The sequence below is a fragment of the Polistes dominula genome, unplaced genomic scaffold (genome assembly GCF_049000335.1).
Source record: "Polistes dominula isolate Pdom_NZ unplaced genomic scaffold, Pdom_raw_medaka contig_28, whole genome shotgun sequence".
Taxonomy (NCBI): Eukaryota; Metazoa; Arthropoda; class Insecta; order Hymenoptera; family Vespidae; genus Polistes; species Polistes dominula.
The window spans coordinates 5169091-5196476 of NW_028300879.1; the positions used below are offsets into that span (position 1 = coordinate 5169091).

Sequence of the window (27386 nt, forward strand, 5' to 3'; positions counted from 1 at the left end):
TCAAGTTGATTATTTTTTGATTAATTTTATTTATTTTTTTTTTTCTAATTCTTATTTTTATTCTTATTTTCATTCGTTTAATTTATTCATTATTTTTTTTTGTTTATATGGTATATTCTAGATTTACATCTAATTTAATTTATAAATTAATTTTTTTTTGTTTTAAATATTTATACGAAAAATGGACGCTACAACGTGTCATCGTGCATCTAATTATTCATATAAAAATGAAAATTGACAGTATTGACGTTTCAATGGAGCTTTGACGGATAGATTATAAATTTACTATAATTATACTATATATAATATATATAATGAATATTATTACTTAATATAAAATTAATTTAATTGTTATTATAATTTTATTACAAATAATGTATAACATATTTTTTATTGAATATCTATATTCATTTTTTATTTATATAATAATTATTGTTTAATTTTTTAATTTTATTTACTTGTAAATGTATTTATTATTATTACAAGACCCTAATAAGGGATAATTACGTATTAAAAACATGTAAGTGAGCGTATTTATAATTATTTTAACAATAATTATTATTTTTACTTATCAGTTACATTCAAATATTCAAGGACATCGTATGAAAACTTTCTTTGTGTTAATACAATTGATGCTTATATCATGTCAAACTGTAAAAATATTTTTTATGTATATGTATGTATATATACACATACATATATATATATATACACATGCATATTACTCATACATATGTACATATCATATATATATATATATATATACATATGTACATATAATTTTGTTACTTTCAAAATATGACCGCCATGTTTCTTTCAAATTGATCTCACGAGATGTCACTGTTTACATATTTGTTAAAAACTTTACAGACATACTTCAACATATATATATATACCTTTTTTTCTTTTTCTTATTAAGAACGAAGTATAACGTTTAAAAAACAATATATATATCACTTAAATTTAAGACAATAAATTAACAAAAAAAAAATTAATTATGATAAAAAACACAAGCAAAACTAAAACTGTATAATCTTTTCCTTACCTTCATTTTTTCATATTCTTTCTTTTCTGCTATTTTTTCTTTTAATTAGAATGATTCTAACAAAAGTATCCCCCACTTGTTTTCTTGTCTTCAGTATAAAACAATAAAGTAGTAGGTGTTTTGTTGAACACTGTAGTCAAGTGCCAACGATCGTACGTATTTTTAGTGAGTTTCTCGTCGTCCCCGAGCTTCCTCGTGTTTTAACGTCGCTGTTGATAGGTAGAAAGGTCCCTTTGTACGTATATATATATATATATATATATATATATTGGGTTAGGGAAAAAGTTTCTTCGTATTTGAATGCAAATGTGAACCTAGTATTTTTTTTCTTATATTATATACCCAATTTTCTTTAAATAATTTAAAACAGTTTCGCGCGCGTGTGTGTGTGTGTGTGTGTAATCAATGTTTGTTTCCTTACCAATAATCACGACTATTTAAAATGCCAATTTTGCTCAATTTTTTTCTATCATTTCAATTTTTAATCAGATAAACAAATGTCACGTGATATTTCAACTTTTAAACACACGTGAGTATTGTCAGATTTGATTAACATTTGCAGATCTATTTACTGGGGAAAATACGAAAAAACTTTTTCCCCAACCCAATATATATAGTAGATATGTGCATATAGGAAGATATATAGGGGCGAGCTCCTGAAATATACTTAACTTTAGTTCGAATTTCCCTTTTCTTGACCTCTCTTTACCCCTTCTTGACCACTCTTAATGTTCCTCTACCAATTCTCTCTCTTCTTCATCCACCAACATTCGTCGACCGAGTGCCAGTTCTCTTACGTATACTTCCTGGATTCCTCCTCGGGATTACTCGGGACATTTTAAGATATACACTTTTCACCTTCTGTGTTAAATCCTTCAGTGTATTGCGTGTGTGTGTAACTTCTTTTTCAAAAAATCCCTATTTTGCTTGTTCATTTGGTAATTCAAAACAAAATATTTTCATTAGTTTGAGTTCAGTAAAATTTCTTACAAAGTTTATTTTATTTTCAATTTAAAAAATAAAAATCGAAATATTTGTTATCTTTAGATTAAACATTTATCGTTTATTCTAATCTAATATATCAATGATTTTTCATAGGAAATAGTTAAACAAATATTTTTCAAAATGGCGATTATTATTAAACTTACTTTTCGTATTCCAAATTCTTCATCATTCTTCGATAATCTTCTTCGTTTTTTTTTTTTTTTTTTAACATGTAATTAATTAATTAGTGTTTTGTGAGTTCTTTAATTTGATTGATATTTGAAAGTTTCATTAACAGTGCAAGTAAGTTTATGAGACATTTGCGTCGAATGAAATGGGCGTGAGAGGGAACAAGATAATCGCGTATATTTCGAGAGATTACATATAGTTGTATTAAAAGATATAAGAGTATAGTATACGTGGGATGATCGAGTTATCTCAACGAACTATTGATCCGCGATAAACTTGCTATTACTTTCGCGTATCGCCATTTTTAATAATCTTTCTAGAATATCTAGGATATCATATTAAATCTATTGATTTTTAAATTTCAAAGTTCATTTACATGTAAATTTTTTGATTTTAAATATAATCACATATATTTATTCAAGAAATCAATGAATTCACCATCATTTAATTATTATTGATACAAAACAAAAGGTAATGGTTTTATAATAAATGTTATAAAAGAAAAGAAAAAGAAAAAAAATACGCGTTAGTTTCGATGTCATCTCGCAACAAGTGGTCGCAGTGGCGCGTGGTCGAAGATTGGTCCCTTCCATCCCTCTAATTTGTTAGCCAATCGGTGACTATCTAGGTAGTACCACGTGACCTAGTAGCGCGTGTCTCGTTTATTCCACGCGTGTCTGTTGACCGTGCGCGCATCCGAATTTATTGTGTGTACAAACAACGATTTGTGTTTTATTTATTTATTAGAATATAATAATCAATCATTCGTAAAATATATTTTGTGCGTGTAAAATAAAAAATAAAATAAGAAGAAGAAGAAGAAGAAGAAAAAAAACATTAAAAAAAAAAAATGGCTATGGATCGAACGATGTACGGAAAAGTGCAACCAGGCGCCACTTATCAACCATTTAGGATCACCATGAAGAAAGGTGCACCTCCTGGATGTAAGTGTTTTTCGTTTCATTGTTGTCAATGGTGATTGTCTTTTATTTATTAGAAAAATGATTAAAAATAGATAAATAATAAAAATGTTTGAGCTTCTCAAGTTTCTCGTTACCACCCGTAGAAAGTTTTCTATTTTTGTTTCGTATTCGTAATTACACCGAGGACGGTGCGAAATTCTATTACATGTTGCATAATCCTTACGGAGTTTACGCTCGCGGCGTATTTTACATGTAACAAATACTACCCGCACGGCCTCCTTACATAAAAAGCGTTTGATACCGGTATGCGAGTGACAATATTCATGCTTGTTTTAATGTGATAGTCTATTGAAATCATTTGTATAAATAGCTTACAGAATTAATTTATTTTTTTTCCTCTCTTTTCTCTCTTTCTGTGCTCTGTTTTTTTTTTTTTTTTTTTTTTTAAATTCATAAAATATTCACAAAAGTACATTGCACCAGTCAAATAATACATGACTACAACGTCATGTTAGATCATGGTTAAACGATCGTTATCGCTTGCGTAATCCTTTACCATCAATTTACGCCAATTGTTTTATCGATGGGCTTTTAAACACCTACGCTGTAATACTAGCAGGAAACAAGCTTTTTTCTTTTTATTTTTCCTTTTAAACGAGCGATAACATTTCTCTTTTAAGCTTTAAAGTATTAATGAGATTGAGTGATACGTAAATAATGAGATCATTTGTGAAACATTGAACTTTGTAAAGTACTTTGAAATAAGTTTCTTTTTGTAATTGTATATCGAATTATTTAATAGGAATAATTGTGTAAATAAAACTTGATTAATTTCTTCTTAGAAGAAAATGAAACAAAAAATGGTTGAAAGTACTCTTGTGCAGTCTCACATTATTTCTTCTTTCAAGTACCCTTCACCCACTGAGAGTATTACCTTGACACTAAACATGCCGGTATACTTATCGAACTCATTATCCAGTACCACCCCCTTTTTTGGTATGACTGTAAATACCGTCTACAGTAGTTTCATCAATCGTGTGTACCACTTTCGAAAATAAATCGACTATCTTATTTCTTCATTCTATTTTCTTTCAAATCCGTAAATAGTACGATCGAATCGAAGATATAAATTTGCGTAACACATTGTTTTTCTTTTTTGTTTTGTTTTCATGTTTTTTTTCTTTTTTTTTTTTGGTAATTCAAAATTGATAAAATGAATATAATTGATTGTATCGATTGTCGATAATGAAAATTTCTATACAATATTATTTCTAGATTTCTACCTTATCGATGATTGATAATTTATATTACAATTTTTATTATGTTATTAAAAATAATTTTATATAAAATAACATTGAGATATTATACAAAAGGAATTATTCGAAAATTAAATAAATTCGACGATGAACATGTGAATGAAATCATTTTTGTTTTATTTTTTTTTTTATCAGAAATGTAAAATTAATTTAAGTCTAATTATCACAAACAAAACTGTGAAATAAATTGTAAATAAATGAATATATGTATAAATTCGATATATTTCATTTGAATTGTAGTTAGTAAGTTTGCAAATAGATTTTTTGAATAGAAGAAACAATCAAATTATAGCAGAACGTTAGGCGTGGTGAAAGGTGTACCAAGACTCTTTGTATGAACTGAAACTATAATCGTAAGACAGTTTGCTTCTTAACAAGTTACAAAAGGCCGGCTTTTAAATGATCGACAAATCAAACTGTTTAAAAATTTAAAGAGTATTGAAAACCCAACAAGTGGAACTAAGTGTTATTTGTAAAATGTCACAAAATTTGATATCTCGTTTTCGATCAATCGTTTACACAAGGAAGAATTTGATTGTGACGTCATAGGTTACTTTTTTTTACGCACACGAGTGTGAAACCACATAAGGAGAAATTCTTTCCTTGGAAATGGATTGGTCAGCATCCGGATGATCAACGTAACACAACGTTTCTTCTCCTTATAAAGTTTACAAATGTTCATCGTCATCGTCTACGTTGATACGTTGATAACGCGAAATGAATTCATTCAACATGACGACAGAAGGTGAGGTTTAAAATTAGATACGAACATTCGAATAATTCATTAGTCATTTAAATATAGTATACTTTGCATTATAATGATTAATTATATTCTCATTAAAAAAACAAATCGAAATTTTATCGTTGACGATACCCAACGGGGCTCCAAAATGGCCGACTTAACGACTGTTTGTTTTTTTGTTCGATCAAAAATTTATTCGATTGATATTCGATAACGTAAAAAAAATAAATAAAATAAACAACAGGTCTATGTATTCTTTTTTTTTTTTTTCAATTTCTTTTTCTTATAAAGAGTTAGACAAACAGACATAGTAGCAGTAAATTTCTAACTTGACCCTGAGGAAAACCGTAAAACGCACAGTTACGCGCTTACACTAGTCATGTATTTTTATTTTGCAAATTTACACTGTGCGTATATTTATTCAAGGTCTTTTTGTTAAAAATTATTCACAAATTATTAACATTCTTATTCTATTTTTTTCTTCTTTTCGATTCAAGGTAAAAATCAGGATCGATATTCAACTTCCTCCTTGGATCAGATTTAGAATTCACAACCATATCTGGTTCGAGCATAAGTCAATACAACTTCCCACGTTTAATAGTTTACTTTAAAACCCGTAGGTTGCTTCCTAGTGCAATTAATGTTACAGAATGTTATTGGATGAATTTATGAGATTTTATATATTACAATTTTTGATTGGTGGATGATCAATTAACACATTCGCGATCGCTGACGTGATTCACGCGTCATTTTAAATTTTAAAAATTTAATAAAACTAAATTTATATTTATATATTTATATAAATTTTATATATTAAATTTATATTTAATTGTTTCAATATAATATTTAAAATTAATTATATTTTATTATTTAAATATAAATTTAAATAATTCATTATTTTTGCCGGTACTCAATATTAAAAAAGGAAAAAATGTGCCGGTCGCAAATCTGTTAATATTTATATTTCTAATATATTTATCTTAAAAAGGAAATTGTTAGTAATTGATAGAAAAAAAATACCAATTATTAATAATTAGTAATAACAATATATTTAAAATTATGGTTATATGTCACACGGAGGGAGTTGGGGGTAGCGGAAGGGCACACATCAGGGTTTTAGAAACACTAGATGGGACATGGCCAAAAACAAAATTGGAAACTACTGGGTATATAGCAATCAACTAATGTATGTATATATGGATATATATATATATATATATATATATATATATATATATGCATATTCAATTTGAGGTTAGAATTTAGAGGACAAGGAGGAGAGTGAGATAGATTGTAAAACCGATTATCACGTAACCAACCGATGATGATATTTTGTAGGTGCAGCTTTTAGTGATCAACACGTGTGTCTAGAAGTCAGTTCTGTCTGATCTTGCCAGACGATCGGACCTTTTTTTTTCTTTGATAAACATTTTTCTTTTGTTTTGATTAGTTTTGATCTTCCGTGAGTGTTGTGTTTCTTTTTAAACCTTTTCTATTTCTATTTCTATTTCTATCTCTTTTTCTTTCTTTTTCTTTGGTCACGTGACATCGTCAATCCATCATCGGTAGGTTTGACCTTGATCATCATCGTACCGAGAACTCGTGGAATTTGTTTTTGTTTATTTTTCTTCTTCTTCTTCTTCCTTTTTTTGATTTTTTGTTTTTTTTTTGTTTTCTCTTCCGCAATTTGTAAAACCATTTTGTTTCATTTGGAAATTTATTATTTTATTTCGTCAAACATATATTTAATTTGATTTTATTTTATTTTATTTTTTATATTCTTCTATTATATTTTTCTTTTTTTTTAGGAAATTGATGTTTCAACGATGCATAATTTTAACTGATGGAAAACTTGTTCGTTTATTTTTTGTCTCTCATGATGTAAAAATTGAACATTACATTAATTTAATTTCTGCGTACACACGCGCATTTTCAACGTACTGTAAATTTAAAGTTTTCTATTTTGGCAACTTATCAAAAAGAAAAATAGAACTCAGCACAAAAAGTTGAACTTTTATGTTCTATTTTATTAGGTGGACCGGAAAGTAACGTCGCTTTCTAACCTTACATTCACACGAATAAATTTCTAACAAATTTATATTTTTAATCAATAATATAATCAACTTTGTTATGAACAACCTTTCTTCATCTAGTATGCAAATTTTTAATATCAAATTGATAAAAATCAATCGGTTTTTGATAAAAATATACAAAATTTGACATATGTAGAAACGACATTATTTTCCGGTCCACCTAATATATACATCCCTCATTTGTTTGTCTTTCTCTTTTCTTTCTTTTTACTTTCTCTCATATAAAAATACTGATCAGAATAAGCATGGTCTTGCAAGAAAAAAAAACAATGTAAAATATCCTAATAACTTTTTCCTCTCAAAAAAATAAAAAAAAAAAACGAAAAAAAAAACAAAACTTATTTATCCCATGCAATACGTGTCGGTAAAGTAGATTCGTTGGATGCAAATTTTACATCACGTGTGTTCACTTACTTACTTACTTACTACGAAACATTTGTTAAAGTCAAGAAAAGATTTATGATGGACCACAAATAGATCTTAAGATTCGTATCGGATCAAAAAAAAAAAAAAAAAAAAAAAATAAAAACATAAAGTAAAGAAAAGAAAAAGAAAGATAAAGTAGAAGTTAAATTTTTGTCTGGCATACACATGTGTGTGTGTCTCGTGTAATTCATATTTTTACATTTGAATTTAAATCGTTCACAGAATTCTTAGACGAAATCATTTTTGTTGTTTTTTTTTCTCTGTTCTCTCAATTTTTAAATTTGTACAGAACATTATTTTACCCTAAGTCAAATTTAATATCGTTACGAACGTCATCTCTCTCTCTCTCTCTCTCTCTCTCTCTTTCTTTTTCTCATTCTAACCCCGTTCTAATTCAAGATTTATTTTTGTCTTATAATAGTTTTACTAGCCAATCACGTGGCACCATTTTCATCCAGAGTTCTACGTCTAATAAATGTAGATCGACGTTTTATCTGTTAAAATTCATACAACCAGACGTATTTCTTCAAAATTTACAGAGACAGTATTCAATTCGTTACGTGCTTATGTTCATGTATATTAATGAAAAAAAGACAAACAAAAAATAAAAAAGAGAATTAGAGAGAAAGAAAGAGATAAAAGGGATCCCAAGGATAAAAACGTGTTAAATATGACGGACATTATGAGACCCATGTCGCCTGTTCGTTTGGCGACTATCCAGCGACATGCACGATGGGAACAATACGTTAGTAAGTATTATCCTTATCACGAGAAAATACGTGATTTCAAAATAAAAAAGAAAATAAAATAATTTTCTCTTTGTTTATTATTATTATTATCATTATTATTATTATTATTTTATTTCCTGAATGTGTGAATCAATGTTTTATCTAATACAAAATATGCGTCGGTGTGGTTTCTTTTTTTCCTCATTTGTTCACATTTTTTTTATGACCAGTAATAAATTTTTTATTTGTACATGTTTATATTTATCATTTTTTTGTTTGTTTATGTTTATCTGTAATTTAATTTTTTAACGAACTGTTCATTTATGATGCCGCGTGTCCTTTCGTTTACGAGTGTTTTTTTTTTTTTTTTTAATTCTATTTCGTTATTTTTTCTTTCTCGACGCCCTGATTTGTTAGACAGTATGAATCAGATGTATAAAATAGGACTCATGAAGTTTTAACGGGCTTCTGGCCAATATTTGGGTTTCTCATTCACACATACTTACATACATCCGCGGTTTACCATTTCCGTATACTTTACAACACTAATTCCACTAAAAAAAAAAAACCGTTTCTTTAAAATATCATTCTTTATTTGTTTGTATAAAAGAAGAAATTTAAATTCGACTAGGGGGAAATGAAAAAAGAAGAAAAAAAAAAGAAAAATTACGATTGAAAAATAATAGCAGCAAGAGTTTCATGTTTAATTTTACACTACTGGCGGCGTTCATTTTGTAATGATAACCTCAAATTATTGTATACCCGAGCATTTTATATTAATAACAATCAACATAATCACAAATTATTGTACCATAAAAGTATTTTATACAATAACCAATTGCTATAATTTCAAATTGTTATTATACACATATATATGTGCATTTTATATGATAATGAAACAACTTATATATACATATTTTTCTTTTAAGTTTTTACGACATTATTCCGATGTTCATTTTATTACCATAAACATGGTCATATTATATTCGGAATATTTTATATGACAAAAATTAATAAGAATTCTTGAACAATTTAAAAGATAGAATTACAATAATAAACAAACAAAAAATAAATAGAAAAAAATTATCGAAGAATATTTTCCTTAGAAGAACTACCAGTACATTATCGGCTTGTGTTCTGTCTTTCTTCGTATCAGAAGTTAACTGATACATCAAGTTGCATATTGTGTGTGTGTTTGAAAAGAGAGAAAGAGAAAGAGAGAGTCACAAGTCAAGCAGACAGAAAGATGAATAAAGAAGAAGAAGAGTCTAGGAAATTGTTCTCTCTAACACGAGAGCAACATCATCGTGTTTCTTCTACCTCTAGCATTGAGAATTCTCTCCCACCATATTCGTCTCACCTTCCCCCTCTCCAACTCTTTTCCTCCAGGCAACCATGGTGATTGGCTCTCTCTCTTTCTCGTGGCTTCAGCCTTTACCAAGAATCTTATTGACAATCAGTATCGTTTCGTCAATCGAACGTTTTACACGTGACATTAATTTTTTGTCACACTGTTTGACATACTTTTGTGACACACGTGATAGATAACACGGCATTTAAAAAATTTTGTAAAAGACATTTTTGTAAATTTTTGACATCTCGTTCGATAGAATTTTATTTGTTTTTCTACACCTCCATCCTCCACCCCCCCAATAAAACTGACACAAGCAAACGTGCGAGTTGGTGAGATAGAAAAGGATTTATTATTATTTTATTATATGTAACAATTTGATTGAGGTTAGGTTTTTGTGAAAATATATTTTTATCGATAAATCGTAATAATTTGAAAATTTATTTTCTTTACGAATAATTATTATATATTTTCTCGAGGTTAATTATTTTGATCTCAAGATTTTTAATGAATAATTATAACAACGATTATTGTGGTTAATTGCAAATAATCTTTTGCAAAAGAACAATTCAACAGTTTACGTGGATAATATTGTTGTATTCATCTAATGAATCTATTTTTTTTCTCAAGAATATCTTCGATGATGTCTCGTACAATAGAAGAGGAAGGTCATTGACCTTTTGCAATTAGATGACATCATCGAGACTAACTAATAATTTTTTTCCTCAACTCGTTTCTCAATTCTCGTTTGCCTCTCGATAAAGTTGACGGATTTTTGAGGTTGTTTGTGGCTTGTTTTTTTTTTCTTTATTATATTACACGTATCTCTTATATACACGCACGTTTTCTTTGAACAGTGGTGACGAAGTAATATTTAGGATGTGAAAATATTTCTCAACATTGATAAGTCACGTCAGTCGAAAAAGATCTTTTTTTAAAGTGACGAAGAGTTTTAAGTTTACATTAAATTTTTCCTTTTGTTTTGACGTCGGACTTTTCATTATTTGTCATGGAGAAACAAGATATTAGTGCGTTTCAATCTTACGCAGAGAATAATGACATTTACGAGGCTTATCAAGGCAACAAAGCTGATAACAATCTATTTAATCTTGGTAATTATTTCTATATTTCTTCATTTATACACTGGGTGTTTCAATAATTGTTTTACCAGGCATTGAAAATGACACTATGGTAGTCCCATACATAATAATTAAAGATTTATATCTAAAAATGATAAAATATTGTAATTTTATTATTAAACAAATATTAATAATTTTTTTTGTTTTAGTAAAAAGTAACTTTTGGAATACGTTTTTTATTATATATATATATATGCATATATTTGATTTGTATAAAATATGAGTGGCGATAGGGTAAAACAAATATGGCGTCGAAGAAAAGGATCAAACGAATTACAAAATAATGAACAAAACATGAGAATATCATTTTATTAATTTAATATTGATTTGTTAATTTTTTTTTCTCTATTAAAAACGATTCTTAGAACACCTTGTATATTATTATATGCGTAATTATATTTGATTTGAACGAGATTACGAGTAACGATAGAACAAAACAAATATGGCGCCGGAAAGGATTAAGCTATCGAGCCGGGTATATATTTTTTTGTTCTGTCCATTTAAAAATATTGTCTAAATTGTATATATGTATGTGTGACATCATCACCAAATCCAATTGGATTAACACATTCTGATAAATATTACGAAAGTATTACCAAAGTGTTTTTTTTAGATTTGTCCAATCGTATACTATCATTTAAATGTTACGAAATTTTTGGTTATGTTTGAAAAATGTTTCAAACAATTTAATATATGTTTAATTTTGGGTTCTTTTTTTTTTTTTTTTTGATATTTTTTAGATGCCCTATTGGCGGATTTACAAAACACTGTATCGTCCGAAGGAAATCACGTCAGCAACAACGCTACACCCGGTTACGGCTCGTTAAATGGTGCAAGAACGCATAACACGAATGCATACAGATCGTACGAAACTAGGACCTCTCCATTACCGTCGCAATCGGTAAGTCTTTATTTATTTTATATTTAATTAATGATTTACAAAATTTAATTGACATTTTACAAATAAATTTTCATATTTGAAACAATTCATTGATGTAATGTTGAATTAATGATTGATCGAACGTATGAAATCAACTAAAATTAATTATATCTTTTTAATTATTACTTGAATATTAAAAAATAAATTAAATAAAATATTATTTATGTTAATTTATAAAACATAAATATAAAAATTATTTATAAACGATTTCACATTATCGACTGAGAAAACAATAACAACAACAAAAATAACATTCCTTCGTAATATTTGAAATGAATGGACGCCATATTTGTATGAGATTATTCAATAGGAACGATTTTTTCGTTCATTCTACTTAATGTATCGTAAACGAAGAGGAACACCTATGATATCACTGATAATTTTAGAAATCACTGTATTTGTTATTATGCACCTTTAAACGTGATATCACTTTTGTTTGCAATAATGAAAAGTTTACAGAAGGCAAGTAAACAAAAAAAAAACAACTATGTGATATCCGAGATGTTTATATAAAAGATGGCGTATTGGATTGCGTCTGAAGTTTCATCGATACTTGTTCTTTTTTTCTTCTTTTTTTTTTTTTTTACAAGACGTTTGACAAAACTTTTATAAGCAGCCCTTTAATACAACCCTCTTGATGCAATCCCGAACAATATCCTTCAAGGGTTTTCAGAAATATGCTGACGACGCTGGTGGCTTTGTTTTTTCATTTATATTCCTTGAATTCTTTGCCAAAGGCATTTTATTACACTGTCCTTTGTGAAAAAACTTATATAAGAGAGTGTAATTATGAGATGATGTTTATTGAAATTAATCTATAAGCAATTTTCAAGGCTTTATATCATAGACTATAACGAATGATTGTACTTGTAAATTTAAATTTATTGATCGTATACATATACAAATATTTCTATCAGATATTTATCGACTGAGTTCAAAGATATTTTTTAAATGAAAGATATTTTAATGAAATAATTTATTTCTTTTTTCTTTTTGTAACGAAATTAATAAAAAGAAAATATATTAGTGAAAATCCATCTGTAACTTCATTAATAACTTGACCATTTTTCTGATATATAATAGTTACCACATTAATCTGATAGATGGCAATAATAACCTAACTTAGAAATCTGCATACAAATTATCCAATTCCAAAATAAAAATAAAACAAAAACAGAAATACAGAAACTTCATTGATTATTTATTATTTTATTTTAAAACTTACTATTGCAATATTAAAAACTTTCGTTTTGATAAAGATTAGTGAATCGAAAAAATAAAAAAAATAAAATCTGCATTATCGACGATCGATCGAATTGATTATCGATAATTAAATTTTGCCAATAGATGTCGACAGTGGTGCCGAACGCGCACGAGTCTGAAAAAAATGGCGCGGTATCGTAGTCGAATTTAAAATTTTCTCGTTTGACCTTCCCTCGATTTTCCATAATATCCCGAAATAGATCGATCCCCGTTGTGAGAAGCGGGTTTTGCTGGTCGTCATTATTTCAACGACGGAAGCGACTGCCTTTACGAACCAAGAAGGAATCCGTAAATAAACTTCGCACGTCGATATTATCGCGATTGAGTGCCAAATTCGATTTTCCCCATCTAGTATATTAAGTTTTGTCTTTTATGAAGAGATAATAATATTCATATTTGATTCTTGGATCATTCGTTTGAATCAAAAATTTCTGACAAGTATTTTCAAGACGATAAAATACAATTAGATTTAAAATTGAGATGGTTTTATTTTGTTTTACAAATAAAATTTTTTTGATGTATTTAAAAGCTTCGTTATAATTTTTATTATTTTATTTTATTAAATTCATATTATTTATTAATTTTAAAATTAATAAATAATAGGAATTTATATTAATAATATTTAATATAATAGTTGTTATTATTATAATAAATTATTTGTTAATTTATTATTGTTATTATATTAAATATTATTAATATATTTTATTAGAAGAGAGAAGAAGAAGTTTATTTTTCAGGTATACTCCTTTAGGGTGTTTACCCCGAAGGCCCCCCTACATGTTCGTTCCCCTTGACAATATACTTAATTCTAATTATGCCCTAATATAATATTAAATATTAATATTAACAATATAAAAACAATATAAACAATATAAACAACATTAAACAATATACCTTATTTAGTATATACATATTTTATTATTTTATTATTTATAATATTAATATTATATATATATTAATAATATTTAATATAATAGTATTTATTAATTATTTATAATTTTAAAATTTTATTTGATTATATTCCTATTATTTATTAATTTTTTATTTATTATTTATTTAATTAAATTATGTATTTATTTTTGATTACTAAATGAAAGAAATATCAATGATTTCTTCGTAGTTTTACTGTAATACTCTGTCATGTAGTATAAATACTTTGAATGGTATTATCTTTTTAATTTTAATTTTTTATAAATTTTTTGTTCCTATAAAAATATACCAAAAACATGTAACTCGATAATAAAAATCGATAAAGATAGTCGTAGGGGTTGATGGTGATGTCTGGACAACTCGGAAATTTAAGAGAGAACTCTTTCAAGCATGTATGTGGCGTAAGAAGTATCTAAAGTTAGAAGCAATATGGTGTCTAAAATCTCTCTTTCTCTTTCTCTTTCTCTTTCTCACCGTAGCTAAATATCCTCGACTTTGATGAAGTTGTTTTATTTTTTTTTTTTATTTTTTAAAATACAGTCGTCAATTTTCCCCCTTGTGACGCGATACGAAATCCAAGAAGAAGTAAAAACAGGTCAATCAATTTAATTGTTTTCGGTTGTTGTTTTTTTATGCAACATTGTTATTTATGATTCAATAAATTAACCTAAAATATTTGTTTTTTTTATTTTTTTATTTTTTATTTGTCATTTATTATTTGTTCAGATTAAATCGAGTTAGAAAAATTACAAAATGATTTCAATTTTTATTAGAAATATATATTTATTCCTTTTTACAATACGAATATACGAATGAAACAAAAAGAACATTCACGAGGTTAGAGAACGAACTATAATAATAGTTTATGTAAAGAACAATGCACGTAGATGTATTATCGATCGTTTTTTGTAATAACACCTGCACATTTTCCCGTCAATTTTATCGATTCCTTTTAGTTTGCAGAACTTATTGAATTATTTATACCATTTTGCGTTTCGCTTTATTCGCGTACAAATTTTTGTTACCTGCCTGCCATAAGGGAACTTCGACTACGTGATAGTTGTTGCTGTTGTTATATATATATATATATATTTTTTTTTTTTATTTGTATTTTACATTACGACGTTTACGCTGCATATGTTAATAAAAATCTAAACATATATGTACGATATGCAAGTAGAAAAAAAACATTTAATTAATAAAATATTATATTATAAGTTTTTCAATTCAAATATTAACACTCACACACTTGCAACATACATATGAATATTTGTTTATATTTTAGTATTAATAAAATTAATCAATTATTACTATACAATTTTATTTTAACTTTTAATTCTAAAAATGATATATGCAAGTAGAAAAAAAAATAATATTAATAAATTTATATTATAATTTTTATTACATTACATTATAATATTATATTTATTAATTAATATTTATTATTATATAATTTGTATTATAATTTTTTCAATTCAAATATTAACACTCACACACTTGCAACATACATATGAATATTTGTTTATATTTTAGTATTAATAAAATTAATAAATTATTACTATACAATTTTATTTTAACTTTTAATTCTAAAAATGATATATGCAAGTAGAAAAAAAAAATAATATTAATAAATTTATATTATAATTTTTATTACATTATATGAGCCGTTTATTTTGAAAGTGGCCTAAGTCCATTTATCTTAAAATCGAGATATTTAAGGGTTTGCGTTTTAATGAATTTAAAAATATACGTACAAGATACTAACGAGTTATACTGCTTAAGTGTATCTAAAGGCTTCAAATTTATATTTCCTATTAAAATAGTGGCAATTATTAAGTAATTAATGTGCGTTTTCTAACCACGAATGGAGATAGGCCACTTTCTAAATTAACAACCAGATTCATTATAAAATTTGAAGGTGCCCAAGTCCATTCAACATAATTTAAGATGCTTTAAATTGAAAAAAAAAAAAACAATACTGAATTTATTTTACATATCCTTAAAACACTTCAGGAACATAATTTATGCGATTCAATGAACTACATAACGTGCAAAATTACAAACATAAATTTATTACAAAACAATTTACTACTCATCTACATTTTGTGCGTGTAAAAGGGATTTGAAGTAATCATGATGTTCCGGTGGTATATATCATAATGGGTCCATTATGTCCTTGAATTTTGCTGTTGTAATTTGTCTGATATTTTTATACAGTGGCGTCAATATACAATATTTTCGAACTTTTTTGGTCTACCCCGACGTGGTAATAAATTCAGGACTTTCAAATTTTCATTCTTATTCATTGATGTCTTATAGAAAATTTTATACGTTTCATTTCTGACAAAATGCATCCAACATATTTTTAGCCAGTTTATTGATTCTCCATTAGAATTTTTTTACTCTTTTAAAAATTGCATCTTCTAATAATTTTGTTCATACAAAATCGTCTTATCTCATTTCATTTACAATAAAATTATTACCTTTCCGACACTTTTTCATAATTTTGTAATAATTTTTGGGGAACGAACAGTAAATTATTTTTTTTTTTTAATGACATTTCTACCACGCCAAAATCTCTATCATTTGGTAAAAACGAATGTCCTGATATTAAAAATTTCTGATCTATGATTTCTACATTATACTGATAAATAACATAAAGTTGTACACGTAACCATGACAATCGGAAAAAAACTAAAAAACGGACTTTAGCCACTTTCAAAATAAATATTTCATCATTCCGTTAATCGTCAAATTTTCTTGCAACAAAATCTTCATGATTTTAATTATTTTTCTAACAAATTGCTTCAGAATAAAAAAGATCATGTAAAAATGTAACTATTACGGTAACTAACTCGATTTTTTTTTTGGAAAATGGACTTAGGCCACTTTCAAAATAAACGGCTCATATAATATAATATTTATTGTATTATATAATATATTAATTAATAAATATAATAATATAATATAATATAATATAATAATAATTTAATAATATATTAATTAATAAATATAATATTATATTTAATAATTAATATTTATTATTATATAATTTATCTTATAATTTTTTCAATTCAAATATTAACACACACACACTTGCAACATACATATGAATATTTGTTTATATTTAAGTACTAATAAAATTAATAAATTATTACTATGCAATTTTATTTTAATTTTTAATTATAAAAAGCATACACAATACTACCCCTGTATGTAAATAAAAAAAAAATAATAAAATAATTAAGCGGAGTGATACAATTTTTGTTCTACTTTTAGTTTTTCAATATAACAGGAGAAAAAATAATATGAAAAAGAAAATAAAAGATAGGGGATGAGATGAAGAGGAGAAATTGTAAAACTTGCATCACTAGAATACACATTAGAATATTAATAGTTATAATAGATCTTCGATTATGCAAAAGAAAAGATGAAAGAGAGAAGGTGGTGTAGGTGGACATATTTATTCTAGTAACACTAGCAAGGATGATAATAATAACTACGTTTTTACCTAAATGTATGTTTTAGACATCATCATCATCATAATCATAATCATCATCATCTGGATCATCTTTTATTCAAATTTCACAAAAGAAAAAATGAAAAAATAAAAAAAGAAATAATAATTTTCTCGTTCTATTGACGAAATCATCTCTCGTGTGTTTTTCTTATCTCGTGCAATGCCAAAATTATTTATCTTAGATATTCAAGGAAATGTTTTTACTACGTAAAAGTAGATATATGTATATTATATTATTTTGATGTGTTGACATATTTCTCGTTGTTCGTCTAAACAAAATTTCATTTTTGAATTTTGCAACAACGTGAGTTTTTTTTTACGTATATAGATTTGTTCTGAAAAAATTCTTTTACTAATAATTATTATTTTTTGTTTTTTAATATCCAATTATTTATTGAAATAATAATTTAATAATTTATTATATTTATTATATTTAATTTTATTTATTTATTATATTTTATATATATATATATATATATATATATATATATATATATATTATTTATTATATATTTTTATTTATTGTTTTTTTTTTCATTTTATGAATGAATTTATTAATTATACTTTTTACAACTTATTACGGGCAGAAAAAAATAAATAAAATCAATTGCTATGATAATGTGTAACCCTTTGAACTCGTATTTCATATCTAAAATGATGATAATGATGATGATGATAATTATAATCATAATCATAATTAATAATAATTTCATTTTACAAATATATGTGTGCAATAAAAAATTTACATGGACTTGTGTACAAACAATGGAATTAATAAGATTCAATTATTGTTCGTAGCTTTTGACAAGATTTTTAATTTTTTATGTATCTTTCTCTGCGTTTCCATTTTATTTTCTTTTTTTATTTCTTTTATTATAGTTCTTGATATTTTCCTGAAACGTTACGATTTAACATGATAATCCGATACGTCTTGCTGACATGTTTCTACTCGTTCGCTACGGATTATTTTTGGATCAGTAAATTTGCAGGCAACCTAGTTTCCACTCGCAGGATATTCCATTTCTAATGTATTTTTTTTATTTTATTTTTTTTTTTTTATACTCTAAAAAGTCACTTCATTTCATTTTTCATTTTTGAATGTGTGTATACCGCAATGCACAAATTTTTGTCAACCTATTCACACATTATTTTTATTGTTAAATATAATTATACGTTGATCACTGTTTAATCAAATTAAAAAAAAAAAAAAAATATGTATAAATATACTGGGTGTTTCGTAATAAGTATGAATCACTTGAGAAATGAACAGGAGTGAAAAAAGTAATAAATTTGTTTCATTAAACATTGTATCAAAATTATAATTAATTTTCTATTTAATTAATTCTCCTGATGGTTTATCTTTATTGAAAATGATCCAAAATGACTACCCTAGGTTGGTATCCAAGTTTCTTACAGTCATCTGTATCATTGAATTCCGCAGACTTTCCAAAATTCCAGGTACAAATTGAATCTGTTGACTCAACAATCTTCTTCTTCTTTTTCTACACACGTGCTACAAAGTTCTTTAATGTTTTCAATAGGGTTGTATACCTGATTAATTTTTAAATTGAAATCCCACTATATATATATATATATATATATATATATATATATATAATTTAATTTAATTTAATTTAATTTAATTTAATTTAATTATTAAATTAAATTAATTAAATTGAAATTAAAATTACTAATTATTTAAATTAGTTAGTAAATTTAAAACTACGTAATTATATATATGTATATAATACAGTATATATAATTATATTATTTATTTATATATTATACATTATAATTATAATTATAATATATAATATATATATTTATACATATTATTATATATTATATATATATATATATAATTTTAATATTTTTAAATTTTAATATAAAATATAATAATAAAAAATTTCAAAATTTATTAATTAAATAAATTATAAATAATATTAAATTAAATTTTATATTAAAATATAACTTTTGTATATTATATATATATATATATATATATATATAAATAAACTTGTAAATTGAAAATGTTGATTAAAACACATAACATATAAACACATTTTGCTAATTCTATTTTTAGTTATTATTACTAGCATGTAAACGTCGAAAAACGAACTTGTCGTAATACTCTAATAAATTATTATATAAATACTGGAATTATTTTGATCTGATTTCCTCTATCTCTTTCTGTTTCGTTGAAAATTAGAAGAGAGGGTTGCGTTAATACGATAATTTTGTATCAAACGACGAAAAGACCTTCACAAGGGGATAAACATATATTGGCAAGAGTTTTGAATTAGAATTGGTAATATACATTATTAAACTTGTTACAAACGTTAGTCTATCTCTTTTAGAACTAATTGATAATGTATTTACAAAGGCACTTTTGAGTATAGTCGATAATGACATCATGTTTTGAAAATAATGTGCATATCTAAGGATTTTGGCAGGTCGATAAAATTGAGAAAAGAAGCCAACAATTTTGCATTCACGTTTTACATATATAAACACACACATATATGTCTATTTACATATTAATATGCAAAACAATTTAATTATATAAATTAAATATATTTTGTTAGTATAGTTCAATCATTTTTAAAATCAACTATTTTATTTATATCCCTTAAGAATTGTACGAGAAATTTAATTTTTAATTTCAGTTATCAATTTATTTTAGTAAGAAATTAAATATATATCTTTTTATTATTATAATATTAGATATAATATTATTTTTGATTAATTTTTATATAATATTATTTTTAATTTTTCGTTTTTATGTCATTTCAAAATTTAGTTATCAATTTATTTTGGTAAGAAATTATATATATATTTTTTTATTATTATATTTTTTTTTTATGTATATAATTTTATGTTATGCATACTGGCCAAATAATTGAGTCAAGTATAAAACCAAATCATGTTATTCAAATGTAATATTTTCACTATGATTTATCATCAATGAATCATATTCTTAACATCTGACGAATCTTCGTCATGGACAAGTCATAACATTTTTCGCACATATAAATATATTTATATCTTCTGGTTCGTGATAATCGTGTAAACACACACATGCACACACATACACACACATATACACATATAAAAACATATAGAAACGTATGCACACGCATTTATGTACATTTGTTTTCTTCTGGGGGATGAAGGTGATGTGTTGGTTTTTTTTTTTAAAGAAAGTATTTTTAAAAGGACACGAATATTCACAAGCAATAGAAAAGAAAAAGTAATTTCTAGAAATTTGATCAGAAAAAAAAAGTATAAATAAATAGTCGTGTTTTTTACGTTGTGGAAATATTATAAATAATTGCAGCCGACTTATCAAAATCGTGAAGCAATCGAGGAGACAATTACAAAATCATCGAGTACAACTTACACGCAAAATCCAAGCACAGGTGGGAAGATGCCATCGTTGAACAATAATCTTTCGGAATTGGACACGTTGCTTCAAGATTTGAGCAATGCACGTTACAATTCTCATTATCACGAAAGAGGTTTGTTTTATTACATATTTTATTATTATATATTTATCTAATAATAATTTTCTCAATGAAAAATTTAATAATATTATAATTAAATTAGATATTTTTTCTTATATAAAAATATTTACTAATAATTATTATCCATTATAATATATTTTAGTATTATATAATAATTTTTATAATATTATATATAATATAAATTTAATAATATTTATTTTATTTAAAAAAAAATTATATATAAATATATATATATATATATATATATATATATATATATATATATATAATATATATTATTATTATTATTATTATATTAATATATATATATATATATATATATATATATATATATATATATATATATATATATATATAATTAAATATAATTAATAATTAGATATATGTTCGTAAATATATAATATATTCAAAATATTATCAAAAAAGAGAGAACACATTAAAGGGAAATAATTAAAATCGATTAAATAATACTTGGTACCTTTTAGACAGTCACGTATCAACGGGGGGTGTTAATGGGGGTACAACTAGTCCGATGCTTCGTTCACCGAGTAGTATGTCAGCCCCTCGCCCCACCGTCGATGCTTTGCTCGAGGAACTTAACACAGCTGTGCCTAATGGGTGAGTACAAATATCCATTAAAAAAAATCAAAAACCAACAAGAAAAAGAAAAATGTAATTGAACCCCTAATAAGCAAACCAACCAACCAACCAAAAACCTTTCCAAAAAATAAAAAAAGTATTATAAAATTATCAGGGAATATCCCAGCGATGGTAGAGTCAAGGTCACCATACAAGAAACTTCAACAGAAATTCAACCAGTCTATGATGGTTATCCTTCGAGTCAGCATGGTTCCTTGAATCGATCTGAGATTCAACAGCGTAGTTATGCCAACGGTCATACTGCCAGTAATGCAACGAAAGAGCTTGACGATTTGATGGCCTCCCTTTCCGAGTTCAAGGTATAACTTATTTGACTCTTAAAATAAAGAGACAAGAAGAAGGTGATGGTTACTTAAAGGGGATGGAGAGTAGGTTAGAGTGGGGTAGATTGAGGTGAGGTGAGGTGAGGTGAGGTAAAGGTAGAAAGAAGAGGAAATGAGGAAAGAAGTGTGGGAGGTAGCTGATAATGCAGAAAATTCAAATCAATTGTCAAAGATTCTTAAAGTATCTTGAACAATATTACTTTACTAATAATCTTATAGAATTGTTACTTGGTTTTGTTCTTTCTTTGTTTTTTGTTTTTTTCTTGAGACTTGACATGTAATATGCGCGGGCTATTCACATTCTCCCAATTCATACTGCAGAAAATCAGAAAACAGTGATGATGTTCAAAACCTATTACTCCTGCCCATTCTTGGCTCCCCGAGTTACCAAAATAACTTTCATTCCACCATCCACAGAAGAGGACCAGTAGAGAATTACCTACCTACCTAACCATTTACTCTCCTTCATCTCCTACTCTCTCTCTCTCTCTCTCTTTCTACTCTTTACTCTTCTCTTCTCTTTTGGCGTCCCCTTTTCTCCACTTCTCTTGATTTTCTGTGTCTTTACGTTGGGTGGTAGGGAAAATATAGGGGGAGGGACGGGAGAAGGTGAATAAGAAGAAGAAGAAGCAGAAGAAACAAGAAGAAGAAGGGGTGAAGAGAGGAGAGGTGTCTAGTGATCCAAAAAGCTGCCGAAAGCTTCTCGGTCAGTCTGCAAGCTCGCCTGTAACACTCGACATCTCCCACAGTGAGGATCTAAACAACACTTCCTTCCCTTCTTTCTTTTTTTTCTTTTTTACACTCTTTCACCTTTCAAGATACTTCCTATACTTACGAAACCCTTACCTTGACACATTTTCTCAATTCAATCTTATTAATAGTCCTAAAAGCTTTGGAAGCTTTCAAGATTATTGTTTTATCTTTTTATTTCTTTAATAAACATCATAAATCACAATTAAAGACACATAATAATTTCAATTTCCAGAAAGGAAAAGATAAAAATAATAATAAAATTGTTAATAGAGAGAAAGAGAGAGAGAATATTATATATATATATATATATATATATAGTTTCATAGTATTTTTTTTCTCCCTACATTTTTATTTTCCAGATAAATAGCAGTTCACATCAACATCAAACGGTGACCGATTCTCCATACGCTAAGCCAAATAAAGCTACTAAAAGTTCTCAAAGCCCGTTGCCACCGGCTGAGGGTACCACACAAACGAGAATACACATTACAGAAACTCAATCAACACATCATTATCAGCAACAACAGCACGGTGAAAGTCATACTGCACAAGCGGCAACACAAATCAAACAGAATCAATTGGATTCTATGCTAGGAAATCTTCAGGCAGATATGAGCCGTCAAGGTGTTAACACTACGCAAAAGGGATGCTGCAATGCCTGCGAAAAACCGATCGTAGGACAGGTGAATTGAAGATGAAATCACGACACCTTTATATTTATATGGTTTTTTTTTTTTTTTTTTTTTTTTTTTTAATTTGTTTCTATTATTAACAATTGACGTTTTCTTATTTAGGTAATCACGGCCTTGGGTAAAACCTGGCACCCTGAACATTTCACATGTACTCATTGCAATCAGGAATTGGGTACACGTAACTTTTTTGAAAGAGAAGGACACCCATATTGCGAACCCGATTATCATAATCTTTTCTCACCGCGTTGTGCTTATTGCAATGGTCCAATTCTCGATGTAAGATATATTTCAAGATCGTTCATTGATACGTTTAATTATAAATATACTTGTAAGATGTCTTTTTATAAACAATCAAAAGATATGTAATATATTTTTTTTTTAATATATATATTTTTTTTTTATTCTGTAGAAATGCGTAACCGCTCTGGAAAAAACTTGGCACACGGAACATTTCTTCTGTGCCCAATGCGGCAAGCAATTCGGTGAGGAAGGTTTTCACGAACGTGACGGAAAGCCATATTGTCGGGAAGATTTCTTCGACATGTTTGCACCTAAATGCGGTGGTTGCAATCGTGCCATCATAGAAAATTATATCTCTGCTTTGAACAGTCAATGGCATCCGGATTGTTTCGTTTGCAGAGTAGGTTTCATTTATTACACAATAAGAATAATAATTCCTTATTTAATTAATATACAAAAGAATGACAATAATGCGTTGATTTTAAAAACAGGAAATTCAATTTGCAGCGTTTTACCTATATATTTGGACGATTAAAATTTGTTTTTTTTTATATGCCATCCTTGTGTGTTTTAAATGTATAACAATTATAGGATTGCAAGAATCCGGTTTCCGGGAAATCATTCTACGCAATGGAAGGAAAACCAGTTTGTCCAAAATGCGTTGGAGTTGATGAGGAAGAAGATGAGGAGGAAGAGACGGCCTAAATTTACAAAAAAAAAAAAAAAAAAAAAAAATAACAACAACAAAAAGAAATGATTTTTCGATGTTCTCTCTTCACAGTCGTTGATTATTACTATTCTATTTTCTTATAGAAAATGTCTATTATTTCCCCTTTCATAACCACCCCCTTTACCTGAAACCCAACCCCCTAGTTACAGATGTTTTTTGGTTAATTCATATTTTATCTCGTTGGCTCGAGAAATGCAAAAGCCAAAATTCTTTTTTCTTTATTTTTTCACAGATGACAAAATGTTATTGAACGATGAGCAGATATATATATATAAATATTTTTTTTTTATTTATCACACAAGAACACACATGTACACGCATATGTGCGAACGTTGTATCGCACTAGATATTCTTTCTTTTTTTTTTTTGAAAAAGAAAAAAGAAAAGAAATGAAATTAATTAGGTCGTAACGTTCACGTAATTTGTTCTTTTTTTTATAATAATAATAATAATAATAATTTTTTATTCGCAAGCATGATATGAGGGTAGTTGATAAAAATCCATTTTATGTAATCAATCTCATGTTTAAAGATTGTTATTTAAATAATGTATCAGGGTAAAATATAATGAGAGAAAAAATGTAATAAATTGTTTAAAAAAGAAAAAAAAACAGAAATAAAAAATAAATAAAAAACAATACACACACATACACACATAAAAAAAAACATACTAGTAGGGTGACATTGAATCGCGTGCGAGAGAATGTATATGTCGCACGCGTGTTCGTGAATGTCCGTGTGATTCAATACACGGCCGTTAAACTGTGTCCTTTAATTTTAGACAAATGTGTTTGAGCGTACGTTCGCATTAAAACGTTTATTATTTATTTATTTATTAATATTATTGTTATATATATATACCGTGTATGGTAAAATATAGATTTTATTTATTTTTTTTTATTTGCCGATAAATTTGTCGAGAATGATTACTATTCTAAAAATAAATGATATAGTATTCTACTAAATGACATAGTATTCTTGTCAAATACATGATAGATTAGTATATACGTGTATATAGTTAGTTTACATAAGGAACACATAAAATGAGATTTTTGTCTATTTGAGTTTTATCGATTTTTGTACATTTGTGTTTTATGTTATATGTATGTATATGTATATATACATAATTTAATATAATATAATATATATAATATATATTATATTATATAATTTATTATAATTTAATATAATATATATATATAATATATTTATTATTATATACTATTTATTTATATATTATTTAATTATATTATATTATATATATAATATATATTACTATATATATTATATTATTATATTAATTATTATATATTATATTATATATATATATAATAAAATATAAATAATATAAATAAAATAATAATATACATAATTATATATATATATATTTTTATTAAATATAAATGATAGAATTTTATCACATTGTTATTCATAATTATTGTTATTGAAAATAAAGTTACTTCTTTATAAAAAAAAGAAATATATTTGGATCATACAAAAAAAGTATTACGAGTGTGATAGTAAACTGAAATGTTTATTGTACATTTTCAGTGTCTTATTTATCATTAATTTCATTATTTTAATTATAAATATTTGAATTATAAAAAAATTTGTTGTGAATAACAATGAGTGGAAATTTCTAATATATACGTTGGTGGGTTGAAAAGTTTTGAGCCTAACGTAGAAACAATTACTCTTTCGATTGAATTAACTTTTATTTAAAAAAAAAGAAATATTTATTTTTTTCTTATGGGTTAAAACTTTTCAACCCCCATCATTTTCCGTATATACAGGATTTCCTGTAATTGATGATACAAACGATCCTGGAGTTGATTTTACATAGAACAATATATTTATATTGAAATAATTGAATTTATCTATAAAAGTATACTATTTATATATTGAAAAATGAAATTGATATTTTTTGCAGGACTGCAGGCAAAAGTTTCAGGGAGGTCCTTTTTCGATCACGAAGGATTACCTTATTGCGAAACACATTATCATGCTAAAAGAGGGTCACTATGTGCTGGTTGTCATAAACCAATAACAGGTATAAATACTACACAATACAAAATGTATTAATTTAATTATAAATTATTATTATAAATTGTTTTGTTATTTTCTTCTTTTGTTTTGTAAATTTACAGGACGCTGTATAACTGCCATGTTCCGAAAATTCCATCCAGAGCACTTCGTTTGTGCATTTTGTTTAAAACAATTGAATAAGGGTACATTTAAGGAACAAAACGATAAACCATACTGCCATGGGTGCTTTGACAAACTTTTTGGATAAAATCGTCTTATAAATAAATAAATATTGTTAACATTCTCGTTATTTATACGGTGATAAAGCGAAAGGCTGTTTCTTTTTTTTATTTTTTTTTTTTTATAATGGAGATCTTGTCCTGGGGAAAAAGAAGAGAAAAAAAATAAAAGTACCATTTGAGGAAAAACAAAAAGAAAAGGGAAACTCATACGAAGAATTAATCATTCGTATAATAATTATAAAGTGAAAATAGTAGATTCGAATCATTGATATATATATATACGAATTAGATTAAATGAAGAAGAAGAAGATGATGATGATGATAAAAGTTAATTAATCTTTTTGCTACAGCTTGATACAGCCTTTTAAGATTTTGATACGCCTTTTAATTCTTAATTAGAAAATTAAGTAGATGTTAGTTTCGTAACAATTTTTATTACATCTCTCTCCTTCTCTATTTCATAATGAAAAATAAATTTAGTAGATTTTATCGACAGATAATACTATTTGTATTATTGTCCTTCCAATGCTTAAAATGTTGACGTACATACATACACATACACTTCAACATACATACGTAAATGGAACACACGAAATAAGTGCATAGATA

General features: G+C 26.2%; 1 protein-coding gene and 1 long non-coding RNA gene across 2 annotated transcripts; one reads left to right on the forward strand and one right to left on the reverse strand.

Moving 5' to 3' along the window:
- Positions 1 to 241: 241 nt before the first annotated feature.
- LOC149033650 (uncharacterized) lies at positions 242 to 2754 on the reverse strand. The gene is made up of 3 exons (XR_016176966.1): positions 2194 to 2754; positions 1046 to 1971; positions 242 to 651 (listed from the first exon to the last, which is right to left on the reverse strand). It is a non-coding gene; the product is annotated as an uncharacterized LOC149033650 (long non-coding RNA).
- A 164-nt stretch (positions 2755 to 2918) lies between these two features.
- On the forward strand, positions 2919 to 27386 carry Pax (paxillin). The gene is given in 11 exon segments (XM_015321981.2): positions 2919 to 3162; positions 11677 to 11837; positions 20927 to 21107; positions 21599 to 21731; positions 21868 to 22072; positions 23209 to 23532; positions 23644 to 23817; positions 23951 to 24181; positions 26441 to 26465; positions 26468 to 26560; positions 26658 to 27386. Coding segments are annotated over 11 exon segments (1767 nt in total). The 5' UTR covers positions 2919 to 3068; the 3' UTR covers positions 26804 to 27386.